The following is a 17503-nucleotide window of genomic DNA, read 5'->3' as shown; positions in this document are numbered from 1 at the left end:
AGAAACTTTTAGGGTAGAAATTGACAAGCTGACAATAAAATTTATAGAGAAATGCAAAGGACCTAGAATAGTCAAAAATCTTGGGGTAGGAGAACAAAGTTGGAAGACCTATACTACCTGACTTCAAGAGTTTTCATACATACAGTAATTAAGAAATTACAAAAAATGAAAACACCAACCATAATCCCACATGAATATAGATGTAAACACACTGCACAAAATAGAAACAAATCAAATTAGTAGTATGTCATTCCTTTAGGATGGATACATATCAATGAAACAGAATTCTAGAAATAGAACCTACTTATATTGTGACTTAGTTTTAACGAAGGCACCAAAGCAACACACTGGGGGAAACAAATGACGCTGGAATAACTGGAGAACCACGTGGGGGAAAGATTAAACTCAAGCCCTACCTCACACCACACACAAAAGTTAACTCAAGAAGGATCACAGACCTAAATGTAAAAGCCCAAACCATAAAGCTTCAATAGGAAAACACAGTATCTTTGTCATCTAGGCAAAGGTTGCTTATAGGTCACAGAGGATGATAACTGTAAAAGAAAATAAAACAAATAAATTAGCTTTCCTCAAAATAAAAACAACCTGCTCACTCAAAGACACCATTAAGAACAGGAATAGCAAGCCTCAAACTGGGAGAAAACAGTAGCAAGACATATCTGATAAAATGCTGGCATCCTAAATATATAAAGAACTCATACAACCCAATAATAAAAAGGATATTAATCCAAAAGTTAAAAAAAAAAAAGAAAAGCAAAAGACTCAGATACTTTACAAAAGACGACATACAAATGGTCAACTAGCATATGAGAAAGACTCAACATCATTAATCACTAGGGAAATGCAAATTAAAACCAGGAGATACCACAACACTCCCACAAGAATGGCTGAAATTAAAGAGAATGACATTCCGAGCAGATGTTGGCAAAACTGTGGGACAACTAGAACTCAGAAACATTGCTCACATGAATTCAAAATGATACAGCCACTTTGGAAAAATAGTTGGCTAGCTTCTTACAAAGTTAAACATACTATTACCATACATTCCAGCAATCCCACTGCTATGTGTTTACCCAAGAGATATAAAAGATCTCCACTTAGATGTTCACAGTAGTTTTATTCATTATAGCCAAAAACTGGAAACAGCCCAGGTATCTGTCATTAGAAGAACGAATTAAGAAACTGTCATATTCATACAATGGAATATTACTCAGCAAAAAAAAAAAAGGGGGGGGTGGTAGGGAAACTACTGCTACTTACGATAACATGGATAAATCTCAAAAATATCGAGTGAAAGCAGCCTTACATGAAGTGGTACACACTTCATACTTTCCTTTAGATGAACTTCTAGGACAGGCCAAACTAATCTATGGTGGTTGCCTTGGGGGAGGTCAGGATTAACTGGGAAGCATTAAGGAACTTTCTGTGGGGATGATTATGCCCTGTATCTTGGTAGGGCTTTGGGTTACTTGGGCAAATGTGTTAGTCAAAACTTACCTACTGGAAACTATAAACAAATATCAAACTCCAACGATGTACATGCCTAAGCATTTAGGGAGAAGTGTATTGATGGCTAGAGCTTACTCTGAAATGTATGAAATAAAATGGATGGATGGATATGGGGATTCAGGATAGAAAGATATGTAATTAAGCAAGTTCAGTTAAATGGGTCTTCACTCTAAAATTCTTTTGACTTCTTTGTATGTTTGAAATTTTTTATAATAAAAGGTTGAGGGACTTCCCTGGTGGTGCAGTGGTTAAGAATCTGCCTGCCAATGCAGGGGACATGGGTTTGAGCCCTGGTCCAGGAAGATGCCACACGCTGCGGAGCAACTAAGCTCGTGCGCCACAACTACTGAACCTGCGCTCTAGAGCCCGCGAGCCACAACTACTGAGCCCGCGCGCCTAGAGCCCGTGCTCCGCAGCAAGAGAAGCCACCGCAATGAGAAGCCCGCGCACCGCAACGAAGAGTAGCCCCCGCTCGCCGCAACTAGAGAAAGCCTGAGCAGCAACAAAACCCAATGCAGCCAAAAAATAATAAATAAATAAATTTATCAAAAATAAATAAAAGGTTGAAAACTCCAAGACAGAAAACATATAACAACCTTCAAAACAAAACATAAAAAACACTTGAGCCTCTGATGTCATTTGCTAAAGACAATCAGACATGCTTTATTACCTAAAATCAAAAGCAAAGATACAAAACCAGTCATTCGTAAAACTGCTGAACAAATGCCTGTGTACCACTTTGGTCCTTTTATTAAGACTTACTGTAAGGGCTTCCCTGGTGGCACAGTGGTTGAGAATCTGCCTGCCAATGCAGGGGACACGGGTTCGAGCCCTGGTCTGGGAAGATCCCACATGCCGCGGAGCGGCTGGGCCCGTGAGCCACAACTACTGAGCCTGCGCGTCTGGAGCCTGTGCTCCACAACAGGAGAGGCCGCGATAGTGAGAGGCCTGCGCACCGTGATGAAGAGTGGCCCCCACTTGCCACAACTAGAGGAAGCCCTCGCACAGAAATGAAGACCCAACACAGCCATAAATAAATAAATAAAATAGAATTAAAAAAAAAAAAACAGACTTACTGTAATATCGGTGCTCCCGGCTAATTACATTGTGATAGGCTAATCACCTAAGACAGGTGGTCAGACTCCAGCTATTTCAATATTTGAGGCTGCTAAATTATGTTCATTTTCCTTAACTGAGCCTCTTCATAATGACAGGCTTAGGGCTTCTGATATGCCTTACATGCTACTCTTGGTAACTAAAGGCTGGATTCCACTCAACATACTCATGGTCTTAATTCCGGCAGCAATTGCAACAGCTCCCCGGTCTTCTAGCTTCAGTTTAGACAGACTGCTCTCTAGACCCACTGGGCGACACTAATCCAGGAACTGCATCCTGTTCTCAAATTCAGTCCACAGGTTGCTGGATATCTCTTAATTCTCTGTGCACAGAAATCGTGGGATCGATCTTTTCTTCCTTTATTATCTTGGGCACTAGAGATATAGCACCTTCAGTTCTGGGAAGTTACTTTCCACTCTCTATTAAAAATATTATAAATTCAAAAAAATCTTCTTCCCCTGTTTTTCTCTAGAATTCCTAACAGTCAGATATTAGGCCTCCTGGGTGACTTCTGTCTCCAAAGCTACTTGCCCTTTTATTTTACTTTTTACTGTCCTTCTACGTCTTCAATTGTTCTTCTTTTTAAAACCTCAGTTACCATTTCAAATTGTGAGTTCTTTTCTCACAGCATCCTGTTCCTAACTTACTGTCATAATGAGAAGCTTCTCATATCTGACAATGTTACTTTTTAAAACATATTCTTCTTTTCCCTGTATTATCAGTTTCTTCCTGTTCCCTTTTATTCTTTGTGTGTGTATTCTGTTCTTTCATACTATTAATCCTTAGTACTCATAACGATAAGGTACTAAAAAACTGGAAACACCACTGGCCTGAGTGAGGCTGGTGGGCCACAGTTCTGAATGGCTCATCTTTCATGTCAATAAATGCATTTATTTTTCAGGGCTGTTCAATTTTTCCAGAGCACTGTTCTGTCTCTAGCATCCCCACCAGTATTCTGAATATATGGAATTAGGGACCAATCACGCTAAAGGCTAACTTTCTATCATAGCCACTGTTGTTGCTTCCTATTCATGACAACCTCTGCTAGGCCTCCTGTTCCCAAGTTTCTGCAGCGGTCCCGTTCAATGTGTTCTAAATAGAAGCAACAAGTCTTCTGCTTGGGATGCAGACTCTTGACTACCATGTGTTCTATACCTGAGTAGAGGGAAATGACGGGCTTTTAATTTCACGGATTTTGAATCCATCCCTCACCTCCCAAGCACTGCCCAGCCTCACGCCTCCACCTTCTGCCAAACCGGAGCCTTCAGGTCCCAAGCTCCGCCAGTCCTGCAGGGCCAGTGGTGCTCTCGCCAGCATCCTCCTCTGGGGATGTACCCTCTAAAGCGAGGCTTCCTATACCCTGGTGATCAGTACTGTGACTCTATCTGCTTTTCATTCTCCAAAAAAAAATTGTTAAATTCTTATCTATGATGTCTGTTTTCTTCCATTCTTTGTCTTCATTGATTTAAAAATTATTTTACTATCATTTTAGTGATGTCACAAATGAGAAAGTCAAAACATAAATTTCATCTTCAACAAGAAGCCCAGAAATTTGCTCCTTTTGTTTCCCGTTTCTACCCTAGTTCAGAACTTACACAACATCACACTTGGATTACTAAAACCAAGTTGGTCTTTCTGTGCCTTTGATCTCTTTCCTGTTTTAATCCCATTTGGTTTCCAGATTCATCCTCCTAAAGTCATTAATTATCAAGTCATATACCCATCTCTATGGACCTACAACACTTTAAAACAAACAAACAAACTCATTTACCTGGTTTTCAAGGTTCACCATAATCTGGAGTCATTCTTTATCAAAGTCAGTTAAACTAACTTGTGTAGCCATTCTTACAGCATCTATTCAAGCTGACCAGCATCGTGCTCTCTCAAAGTGCTACTTCCCACTTTCACGTTCATCTTTCTCCCTCCAGCAGAACTCTGCAAGACTTTCACCCCTTTGTTTCTCCTTATCTATACTCACCCTTTGAGGCCCACTTAACCTCTACTAGTTCTTGAAACTTTCCAACCTTGGAAGTGTCAAAATCCTTCTCCCTCCTCCTCTGAGCATCCCCTCTGTACTACCCATCATAATATACTTCCTAATTCATGAAACGAGACCATCAAATATTCCATCACACACACACATCCCCCTCCACTTCATTAGGGATTTGAAATAGCTTATGAGAAGACCTGAAACATAATAGAAAAATAAAAAATACAAGCCCAAATAATACTTACAGAACACAAAAATAAGATAGGATACAGGACTTCCCTGGTGGCTCAGTGGTGAAGAATCCGCTTGCCAATGCAGGGGACACGGGTTTGAGCCCTGGCCCAGGAAGATCCCACATGCCACGGAGCAACTAAGCCCGCGAGCCACAACTACTGAGCCTGCATTCTAGAGCCCGCGAGCCACAACTACTGAGCTCGTGTGCCACAACTACTGATGCCCACGCACCTAGAGCCCGTGCTCCGCAACAAGAGAAGCCACTGCAATGAGAAGCCCGTGCACCACAACGAAGAGTAGCCCCCGCTCGCCGCAACTAGAGAAAGCCCGCGCACAGCAACGAAGACCCAATGCAGCCAAAAATAAATAAATAAATTTATTACAAAAAGACAGGATACAAAATTACAGTGTCTAAGTCAGAATCCTAAAATTTACCTAAACAAATAACCATGCATTATTAGAAATGAACATATTTCACATCTGGAGGACCACCTGCCAAAATTAATTCCAGTTTCAGAGTATTTATCTTCCGCATTTCTAATAGCATTTAAGTAACAGAACTAACTGTTAAGGCAATTCCTACTCCTGACTAAAGTACAAATATTATCAAAGGAATCAAGGAAAAACGAATTTTCCTATTGTCTCTAACAAAGACGTCTGTTTCCAGAGCACACAAGAACAATTACAAGTGCTCAGATATAAGCTAAAAATGGTATCACGACGGGACCATTTCTCACACTCACGGGGAGGATTCAGAGCAAGTGCTCTGCAAAGACTGATGACCAGGGAACCATCACAGGTACATGTTTACTTACACTCGGGAAATGGTGTTAAAGGTTATTTCTAAGTTACATACAAACACTCGTTTTCTGTATGATGTATGTGTGTGTAGATAACACTCAGACAGATGTACCCAAGACAGCAATGCAGGGACTGCCCGGGGGGTGAGAGACATGAACGACACGTGGATGAAAGAACTCGTACTTTTCACTGTGTGTCCTTTTAAACTTCTAGATTTTACCACAGGATTATTTGTCTAAAAAACAAAAATTATTAAAAAGCCCCCAAATGGGTAGCTGTGTCTGACTGTGGAAGACTTCAGCCCGAAGCCCGGCTAGTCCTCATAGAAGATGCTGGCCTGGGGGCCCATGCTGGCTGTTTTCCTGAAGAGGAAACAGACACAAAGTTTATCGGGAAGATACCAACCGGTGGATGCTTCTGAGGGAGTCGTGAACGCCTTTCACAAAAGAACGGCACCAGCTGCGCTCTGAGCCCAGGCTGCGTCAGCAGAAAGGCGAGACCCACGGCCTCCCACCCAGACAGACCCACGGAGCTTTAATGACGTGCCATCTTCACTTTGTAGTGTTTTTTCTTGGCTTTAAATCAACTGTGTGGGGAAATGTTATCAGAAAAGGAGAAAGCAGACTCCTAATGTGCATCAGAAGCTGCAGGGAGGGGGCTTCCCTGGTGGCGCAGTGGTTAAGAATCCGCCTGCCAATGCAGGGGACACGGGTTCGGGCCCTGGTCCGGGAAGATCCCACATGCCGCAGAGCAACGAAGCCCGTGCGCCACAACTACTGAGCCTGTGCTCTAGAGCCTGTGAGCCACAACTACTGAGCCTGTGCTCTAGAGCCCGCGAGCCACAACTACTGAGCCTGCGTGCCACAACTACTGAGCCCAGGCACCGAGAGCCCGTGCTCCGCAACAAGAGAAGCCACCGTGATGAGAAGCCCGCGCACCGCAATGAAGAGTAGCCCCCGCTCACCGCAACTAGAGAAAGCCCGCGTGCAGCAACGAAGACCCAACGCAACCAAAAAAAAAATAAATCAAAAAAACTTTTTTTAATTAAAAAAAAAAAAGAAGCTGCAGGGAGAAGTCGTCTGTGCAGGGGACCGGCCCTCCACACACATCACTGGTACGTCCCGCGTGTCACCTGGACGGGGAGGACCAACCAGGCCTGAGGGGACTCTGGAAGGGGCGTGGCCCGCAATTGCTGGGGGTGGTTCATTCCACTGCGGGAAACCACTGACCTCAGGCTTCTGGCTGAAGCGGGGGCTCCTCCTGCAGCCCCCCGCCACCCTCCAAGCCCACCTGTACCACCCGCCCTTCCAACATGGGCAGCTGCGTGTCAGCAAGTCATTGACTCTAAGTGATGACTGTAAAAACTCAGTAAATATGACTCAGATTTAAAAGTAAAATGGTCAGGTCTAAAATGATTTTTAAAGCAAAAACAAAACAGAATACGAAGAAAAGTTAAATATGGGAATTAAGAGGAAATAAGGGAAAAAAACCCTCAAGAGGTAAAAGTAAACTAAAAACCTAACAGGCAATTACATAGAAGTTTCCTTCAGTAGTCAGTGGGTTGGTTGTTTTACACTAGGTCAGCGAGAGCCTGACAAACCCACGTTATCTGACTTTTAAAACTTTGAGCTTGTTTTCAAAAGGTTCCCTGGAAGAGTTCCTTTGGCAACACGGGCAGAGGCGGGCAGTAAGTGGGACCCTAGGCAGACACCTGGGGTCTCTGTCTGCAGGCGGCCAGGATGGCACGGTGGCCTAGCGGCACTTGGCGTTCGAGAGCCGAGCCTGGTTCTGCCTCCGAAACGGGCCTACGACTCCTCCGTATCCTAGAACTGCTCCATCATTTGCCAAAACACACTTTTTGCATGATTGGTTGGGACAAGTCACCACGAAAAGGGTCGGGTGACATGCAGCCATCTCCTGGGTGCCCGCCCCGCCGCTGTCATCCCAGGTGCTGCGTGTGATGACACACTGTCCCAGCTGTGTGGCCAAGGGAGCCTGTAAATGCTTTAGGATAAGGCAGATGCCCCCACTGTCTGTTACCACACAGCACCAGGCCGTCTACACAAAGTCAACACATCTGGGGAATCAATTTGTGACTTTTAGTTACTACCAAACTCAAGCCATTTTCATTTTCTAAAAGAGAAGTCAATTAAAGAAGCAAAACTAAACAGAACAGAACCACTTTCTACTACCACTTCTTATCCAACTGAACTCAGTGGAAATTTAAGCAACTGCTTGTATTAAAATCATGTGGAAAGGCTCTGCACTAAAAGTTGTGTTGAAAATACTTCCTATCTTCGTGTCAGCAAACGTTCCGCCTGTACCCACTGGCAGGAGCGGCAGGCCTGCCCGCCATCCTGCACTGTCGTCTGCGAAGTTATAAAAGGATCAAGTTCTCTCTAGGCTGTGGTAGGTACAGCTTTGAAAAGGAAAATCCCAGACGAAGAAAATACGTTCACATTTATTTCCAAGGCAGAGACTCCATGCAATGGACTATGATTAACTATAAAATTTGTTTTAGGGGTTTTCCCTGGTGGCGCAGTGGTTGAGAATCTGCCTGCCGACGCACGGGACACGGGTTCGAGCCCTGATCTGGGAGGATCACGCATGCCGCGGAGCGACTGGGCCCGTGAGCCACAATTACTGAGCCTGCGCGTCTGGAGCCTGTGCTCCGCAACAGGGGAGGCCGCGATAGTGAGAGGCCCGCGCACCGCGATGAGGAGTGGCCCCCGCTCGCCGCAACTAGAGAAAGCCCTCGCACGGAAACGAAGACCCAACACAGCCATAAATAAAAAAATACATAAATTTAAATAGCACTTGGCAAACAAAGAGAGGGAAGAAAAATATAGTTATAAAAAAAAAATTTGTTTTAACAATGCTCAACGTGCTCTAAGTATATACACTATGAATCAGATTTAGAAGAAAAAAGCTGAACATACCATATTTATACTAACAAACCAAAAAAGTTGCTTCTAGAGACAACTATGCAATATAATTATCATTTCTGTGGGTTCTCTCTCAAAGATAGATACAATTTCTCAATCCCATAAACTATTTTAATAGTACGATGTCAGTAATGAAAGGTAGAATTTTGCAAGTAAGTATAATAACTAGGACCTATATTTGCATAAGGAAAACCAGCAAAAACTAAATAACTGTATTTTAAAATGCATGTTCTATACTGAAAATCTAGAAAGCACAGATCAGTTTTTTTGTTTTAAATCATCTATAAGCCCAATACATACGGATAGCCGCTTTCAATACTACGGAAAGCTTTTCAAAAGCAGAGAGGATGCCATGAGGGTTCATAGCACACAGACCGCTTCCTACCCTGCTTTCCCCGTTATTACGAACATTATTACATGTCAATGAATAGTCTTCAATGAATTTTTAATGGCTGTTTATGGCTATTTTGTACCAAGTCCTTAATGCTGAAGGTTGAGGTTGTTTTCTGTTGCTTCCTATTATTAAAGTATTCCGAACAGCCTTGCACATACAATTTGGACACAACTATTTCCTTAGGACAGAGTTAAAAGTTAAAAAATCACCGGACCAAAGCACATTTTTATGTCTTTGTATTTCTAAATTTCTCCAGAAAGATCATAGCAAACTAACACTCCCACCTGACTGCAGGGGCTCCAGTTCCCTTCACTCTGGCCAACACTGGCTACGACCATTTCTTTAAAAATGTTTTCAACATGATAAGTTTAAAATTTTTTTAATTCTTCATTTCTTTAATAATTAAGAGGTTGAAAATTTTCCTATATGCTTACTGACCATTTGCATTCCTTCTTTCTGTGAACCAGTTACATCCTTCAGAACCATACTCTAAAAGTACGGACATATATATATATATGTATGAACAGTGGCATACATTTGGAAAAAATACTTCTGTACATTTAGGTTTATTTGCTGTAAGCCATGCTCATTAGGTGAGCAAAATCAGATGAATGTAAGACTCCTGAATAAAAAGTATACAAGATGAAAAATGTCCAAATACCTTCACTGCATGGACACGGACCATCATTCATCTACTGTGAAAACTATTTGTGACTCTTTCTGTTTGATTCGCTTTTCTACAAGACTGAGTTTCTATAAAGGAAAGAGAACTCTGGAGCAGGCAGGCCAAGAAGAAAGGCCGCCACCTGGAATAGTGGCCCTGCATCCACAGCTCCTGCAGGGGAGCCGGCGACCTGAGCACAGTGACGGCGGCAGTGACACGACGGCCCAGCTGGCAGGGGATGAGCTGCAGCAGGCCCGGCACATCCTGGCGTGTCAACCCTGCAAGGCCTACGCTGCAGGCTGCCAGGGGCCCAGCAGACTCGCCTGGGTGAAAAAGTGCCCCAGACCCGGTGATGGTGGACTTTGTCACAGAGTATCGGGACAGAGATTAACTGAATTCTGAATGGACTTGCGTTACAACTTACTGAGAGGTGCAGTCAAGGCTAGGAAACAGGAATGTGATCCTTAGTGTACTGGTCCGGGAAAAAGAACTTGGCTAAGAAAACAGAATAGACTAATTCAGCTCACAGCTCTACAGGGAGAAAAACAGCCACGTTTAAGTTTCTGAGAGCTAACGCAGGCAGAGAGAAAACAAGTGAAAGACATCAACATGGAAGTTTAAACTGACTCCAAGGGAAGCTAAAATTATGATCTGAGGTGAATAATGACTTCAGAACAAAAGAATTTTGACCTGGAAGTGAGAAGCAGGTAGACCTGGGGCCTAGCAAAACCAACAAACTTAACCAGATGGCCTGATGCCTAGACTAGACTAGACCAGACCGGCTGCTCTCGGTTATGCCACAGGGGTCCCCTCGTCACGCTGCACTCCCTTCACCAACATCTGCCTGCGAGTCAGGACCCAGGCCTGCTCTCTGAGCTGGGCACGGCACCGGGAACATACCGGTGTCAAGAAACTGAATAGGAAACTTCATTACCTATTTCAAGTTCAAGAGAAAGGAAACCTACTATTACTTACCCACCGGCAGAGAATGTACTCCTATATTTTACTGCAAAAAAAAAAGAAAAGAAAAAGAAGTTGCTGCATTGTAACTCTACATACCTAAGGCGTCATAGAAAATCAGAACTGAATACGAGTGCTGCACAGACATACAGCAGGGAGCAAGAGCTTCAGGCTAAACTTTAGAAGAAAATGGAAATGTTTGTGAAATGGCCGGAAACAAAGTTAATTGAACTAGATCTTTCTGACTGTAGATGCTCTGGGACTTTTTTTTTTTTTTCTTCCCCCAAGTTCCCTTCTCTTTCCTTTGCCATTCTGAGTTGAAAAATCAAGAAAAATGTTTATGCTGTGTAATAACCCACCTTCTTGTTACAGCACCAATAAATGCCAGAGGTTCCTAAAAGCTCGAAGAATATCTGTTTCACTTCCAGAAGTAGGTTACTTTTCTCTAGAAAACATGTCACGTGGTTCTCCAGGATGAACGAAGGGTTAAAAATCTAGCTATTTAGCTACTGGCTACAGTTATGGGGAAAGGATCCCTCATTTTTCTCTCAGGCAGTTTCCCTCTCCTCCGGTTCTGACCCACTCTCCCTCACCAGCTCCTGCTAAGGCCAGGACTTTGAAGGGTGGTGACGCTACAGCAGGGAGATGCACAGTCTGCTGCTTCTTCCTGGGACCGAAAGTACCTCCCAGCCTGAAACACAACCTCACGATCCAAAGTGTTAAATCATCTGTCACTGGAGACCAGCCTGGGGCAGGGAGATTATTTTAAAGGGCGATGCAGTTAAGCGGTTACATGGGAGGCTGAACATACACCCGAAAGAGGAAACTTTTAAAAATAGTGTTATGTAAACTGAGGCTGGGATAAAACTGCGGTATGGCGACACACAGTTTCCAAAAACACTGTATGTTAAATAACTGAAATGGAAGTGTAGATGTGTTCTAGAAAACTGTGTCAGATGACTCAACGTCTTCTACTTAGGAAAATAACACTGACGTTAAAAATGCAGGTAAAGGGGGGGAATAAAATTTTATGATTTTCAGTAATTAAATTAATAAATACAAATAGACATTCTGTTTCATCTGTATCCTAAAAGTTAATAATTAAGAGTTGATCAAACCCTCTTCTTTGGAGCTTCATAAGAAAAATATAGAAAATGCTTTGGGAACAGTGATTCATTCACATACAAAATCTGAAGGCCATAGTGAGTGGATAAAGGCAGTTTCTAGATTCAGGCTACTAAGAATTTTAGACAGGCATCATCACTGCCCAATGGTTGCTATAACAACTAGGCAAGTTACTTGCGTTTTGAAGATCAGGTTTCTGACAGCACTAGAGGAGGGCTACTACCACCAACCCCCGTGGGTAATATAAGCCTTAAATAACATGTAGACGGTTCTTAGCACAATGTCTGACACACAGGACTCAAATGGTAGCTATGACTTCATAGATATTATTTCATAATATCTAAAGAATTAAAGTCAGATGCTTTAGACTCAGTTCAGATTCTCCACTCTTATTAAATATATGCAGTTATTATTTTCTCAGAAAAAACTGGAAGGATAATACTCAATTTAAGAGTAGTATTCCTAAAAAAAATTAAAATTGAAGGTATCAGAACTACAAATTATAATTATTCGTAGAATAAAAGAATTTAGTAATTTCAGCAAGCAGACAAGTCTCTACTTTCTCAGAGTTCTAAGAGCAAAACATTTGATTGGGCTAAGGACCAATGTGAGTTGGTCAAAAATTACAACTACTAAATTCCCCAGAGACAAACCAGCAGCTAAATTTCCATGATGTCTACACTAGTGCTCCCCTGTTGTCTGCACACCAGGAATCCAACTAAGTGCCTTATCGTCTCACAACTGGAATCAACATCTTTATATCTATTACTTAGAAGAATTTAAAAAACAACTACAACAACAACCCATCATACCTAGCAAGCCACAACCCTCTTGGGTGGGTCAACATCCTCTCACTTGCAAAGATTCTACTGGCCTTAAAAGTGTTCTACACATCACGACCCAGCAGTTCCACTCCTGCATATATATCTAAGAGCATTAAAAACACATGTCCACACAGAAACTCATATACAATATTCATAATAGCCAAAAAGTAGAAACAACCCAGATATCCATTACTGATGGATAAACGAAATATGGAATATGCATTCAACTCAGACGTAAAAAGGAATGATGTGCTGACACGTGCTACAAGGATGAAGCCTGAAGACATTATGCTAAGCGAAAGAAGCCAATCACAAAGGCCAGACACTGTGTGATTCCATTTATGTGAAATGTCCAGAACAGGCAAATTCACAGAGACAGAAAGTAGGTTAGCAGTTGCCAGGACCTGGGGGAGGACAGAATGGGAAGCGACTGCTAATATGGGTACAGAGTTTCTTTGGGGGGGGACAGGACGGTGATGAAAATACTCTAAATTTAGACAGCGGTTATGCTTGCACAACATGGGACTATACTAAAAACTGCTGCATTGTATACTTTAAAAGGGGTGAGTTTTTGGGTATGTGAATTATATTTCACTAAAGCTGTTTTTTTAGAAGTATTCTACAGTGTAAGTATATACACATTTATGAATATCTGTACATACCTACAGTAAGGTTTAAATTTAGAGATAGACATATAGTTTCATATCTATTTAAATTAATGTTAATTTTTTCAGATTATAAAACATTAGCATAGTCGAGGGCATACTGGAATATCGCATAACCAAGTTTGACAATCACTGATACATATTAAAGATTTACTTAAATCTCCACTGAACTGGCAACTTTAAACTCCTAGAACCAGCAACCTGCTCTTGGTGAGTTAGCTTAAATTGCAACTTCTTGTATTTGAACGGAATCAAGAAACTCTACAAGTTAAATAGTATGTCTTGGAGTACAGGCGTCCCTCGATACCTGTGGGGGACAGCTTCCAGGAACCCTCCCCGCCAACAATACCAAACCCCGTGGATGCTCAAGTTCCATACGTAAAGTGGCTCGCACAGTTGGAGTTCCGCATCTGCGGATCAGGAGGGCCGACTGTATACAAAAGACAACATATCCTTCGTAGCACACAGCGGTCCCCTGCACCCATCGTGGACCACCTAACAGTGAGTGAAACACTTGAACACATTATTTGTAAAACAAGGCCATAACAGTACAACTTTTGCTCTATGTGGTGACCCTTTAGACGGGAGTCAGCAAACCTGTCCCATAAAGGACCAGACAGTAAATACACAGCTTTGTGGATCAGACCGTTTCTGATGCAAGCTATTCCACTCTGCCCCCATAGCATGAAGGCAGCCCCGCACAATATAGAAACCAATGCTCCCCGGCTTTAACCAGCGTTGTCCAGCAGAACTTCCTGCAATGATAAAAGTAGTCTATTACCTACTGAGCACTTGAAAACACGGCTACCACGACTAATGATTTCAAATGTAAACAGCCACGTGCCGCTACAGGCTGCTGTCCTGAACAGCACTGCTTTAGACTACCAAGTAGCCAATTTCATCTCTGCTCAAAACAAAGAAGAGTAAATGAGTTAACTTTTAAAGCAAAAAAAACGAGTCTTATATTACAGGATGAACTGGAAGAGAAAACGTGACGTAAAATTTCTAACAACTCACAGATCAGACCAGTAAATAATCAAAATCCTAAGCAAATCAATCACAGCTCAAGCAGGAGGATACGTGTAGAGTTCCATGTATCTGGATTTCGCCATACTTTGTCTGGTATACACTTGCTGGATTCCAGCTCTGAGGTCGTCCCAGATCTGGTCAAGGCCAATCTGCTTCAGTCCATGAGGATTCTGACTCCTGTTGGATGACATTGTTGAGTAATATTCTGAAGTCGTCCAGTGCAGCAATCCTTATTCAAGGTACAGCTACTTCTCCATTAGATGAAAATATACAGTATCATTCCAAATTTATTCACAGCAGTTCAGAAAGGACGTCCTTTAAAGGCAGAGAATGAAATCTCATTGCAGGCAAACCTGAAGAAGAAATAAAGGGAACTAATTAATCCTTTTTCAACATCCTGCGTTGGGGTGGGAGCGGGGGTGGGATAGGATGCCTGCCACATGACAGAAATAGTCTGCAGGCCTCAGGAGGTACCACTCTAATCCAGAGAGGGTTTCTCTTTCTGTGTGGAAACACACTCATATTACATGGTCTGTGTGTGTTTACGGAGATGCTTAGTTCAAAATCATTATGACTATTAGTGCTCACAAGAAAAGCTGGGTAAAACGGACACAGCACAACCAACATGTTACTTTGCAGGCCTTCTAAAGGTATCAAAACTTAAACTATATTACTTGACCTACGTAACAGTTAGAAAGACAAACTCAAAGGAAAAAAGGCAAAGGAAATTTCCAGAAAGAGAAACAAAAATAGCTAGTACAAAAAGCCAAACATTCAATCTCACTAGTTACCTGTGAATTTAAAACACTTTTCACTTAGCATCTGGCGAAATGCAGATGTTGTTGAGGCTGAAGGTGAGGGAAATGGTCACTCCGCCCCACTCCCCCGCCACCTTTTTGGTGCCGCGCCTGGCGGCTCGTGGGATCTTAGTTCCCCGCAATCAGGGATTGAACCAGGGCCCCGGCAGTGAAAGTGCCGAGTCCTAACCACTGGACCGCCAGTGAATGCCTGGTCACTCCCTTTTCAGAAGGGAATTGGGCAAGAATTACCAAAATTTAAAATGTTCCCTGAATTTAGGGAGACCCGGGTTTGAAGCTCAGCTCCATACCTACAAATATGTGGTCTTGGGCAAGTTACTTAACTTCTCACTGCTCTAAGCCTCAATTTCCCAGCCTGCAAAATGGGGGCAAATCTATTTAACACATAGTAAACACGTGACAAGTGGTAATGGCTATTATTTCTAAGTGAATGAAGCTACTGCAAAATACAATTTATAATGCCTCAGGATTATGGATCCACAGATAAAGAACTTCAGCTATCCAATATTGTGTTAAGTCAGTACTTCCCAATACAAAACATTACAGACATACTTTAAGGATTGTCTACATACATCACATCAAAACGTGGAGGCTTTTAAACAAGTATTTCTGGTGCAAAACTAGGAAACACTGAATTATTTTAATGGCTCCAAAAAATAAATGTTGTTGGGAGGTAAATGGTATCTGGAACAGGAAGAATGGGTTGTCAAAGTCTGCAAGGGATTCAGTGCATCCTGCATCTTCAACGGCATTAGAGAGCTCTCCGTAGGCTAAGGCACATTTAAGGACAATGTAGGTCACGCATATGGATTAAGTCTGAACTTCGGAAGCATAAATCATCTCTAATATTTATAACCTAAGCTATGGGACTTAATATTTTATGAAACCATGACACCATTCCTGATCCTGAAAATATTTTATGTCATACATTCAAATAGGTATGTCCAAATGTGAAATATAACGATGTCTAACAAGAACGAATCCCCAAGTTTTAAGAAACTAACGACTCAGCAACCGCTTGGCAAATGTTTCCTAATATAATTTCAATCTGCCTTTCCTCTGCCTTGGATAGTACGTACTATCGCCCCACGTGACAGGAATCCGGGCACTGCGGACTGGCAGTGCCACCCGACGGCACCCCTATTTAAACCTACACTCCATTCCCTGTCACTCACTTAGTCTTTCCCTAAAGGGACATTATCACTTTAATTTCCCAGACTCACAATTCAGTCAGTTCTATCTTAGATCGTAAGCTTTCTCAGACCCATCTAGATGCTCTATTTACTTCCTTTTCTTCTCTTCTAATTTCTACCAGCAACTGAAAAAAATGTTCAACTTTCCCCATTTCTTAAAACTCATTTTTTAAAAAATTATTTATTTATTTATTTGGTTGTGCTGGGTCTTAGTTGCGGCACGCGGGCTCCCTAGCTGTGGCATATACGTGGGATCTACTTCCCCAGGGATGGAACCCGGGCCCCCTGCATTGGGAGCGCAGAGCTTTAACCACTGCCCCACCAGGGAAGTCCCTCGACTTTCCCCATTTTTATCTTTACCTCACCTTATCATTTCAACTGGGTACCTTAAAAAAGTAAATTCAATTATGACACATAAGCATAGGATGGGGATGTATCAACCCTTCTTTCTTCAAACCTCCATAGGCCAGTCACTCACAACATTCATCTCCAGCCCAGACTTCTTCTCTGAACTCCAGGCCTATCTCTGTATCCAGTTCACATCTTCTCCTATGTCTCAAACCCAGCAGATCCACAACTGGACTCAGGATCTTCCTCCAACCTCCATTCTCCACCAGCGCTGCCCACCTTAGTAAGTGGCAACTCCACGTACCCACGCACCAGAAACCTGGGAATAATTCTAATGCCTTATCCCTCATCTTTCACATTCAGTTGCTATAGATTTTAACTCTCAAGGTCATTTCAAATCCACTCACTCATCTCTATTTCCTCTTCCAATAATCATCACCATCCTCTCTTACCCGGACCACTATTTTCATAGTCTAAACTGGACTCCCATACCTCCCAATATTTATGTCACTCCCCATCTATTCTTCACATAGCAGTTGAGTCTAAAACTGTCACTCTGACTAGGCTGTCATCCTGAGAGCAAAGGCAGCCTGAAGCGGAGAAATCCTTACTATGGCAGAATCACATCTCTCTGCTCGTTCGCCTCTTACACAACTCCCCCTTCACCCCCTTGGGGACAGCCACACAGACCCCGTCCTCCTTTCTTGGACGTGCCAGCCCCCTTTCCACTCCTGAACATCTGTGCACTTGCTGCTGCTTCTTCCCGGAAAGCTCCTCTTCGTCAAGTTCTTTTCCAGCCACAGAAGACACACTAGGGAACTCCCCGGCGAGGTTCAGGTTCGCCCATTTCCAGGCCTTTCCCGTCTT

General features: G+C 42.6%; 1 protein-coding gene across 1 annotated transcript in view; it reads right to left on the bottom strand.

Annotated features, from left to right (window-relative positions):
- CUL1 (cullin 1) overlaps positions 1-17503 on the bottom strand; it is a 108832-nt gene that overhangs the window by 54131 nt on the left and 37198 nt on the right. The window contains exon 2 of the mRNA XM_061198860.1: positions 14329-14630. Coding sequence (XP_061054843.1) covers positions 14329-14468 — 140 coding nt within the window. The 5' untranslated portion in view covers positions 14469-14630. The remainder of the gene's footprint in view (positions 1-14328; positions 14631-17503) is intronic.

Source organism: Eubalaena glacialis, chromosome 8 (genome assembly GCF_028564815.1).
Source record: "Eubalaena glacialis isolate mEubGla1 chromosome 8, mEubGla1.1.hap2.+ XY, whole genome shotgun sequence".
Lineage (NCBI taxonomy): Eukaryota > Metazoa > Chordata > Mammalia > Artiodactyla > Balaenidae > Eubalaena > Eubalaena glacialis.
This window is presented reverse-complemented; position numbering and strand designations above follow the sequence as displayed.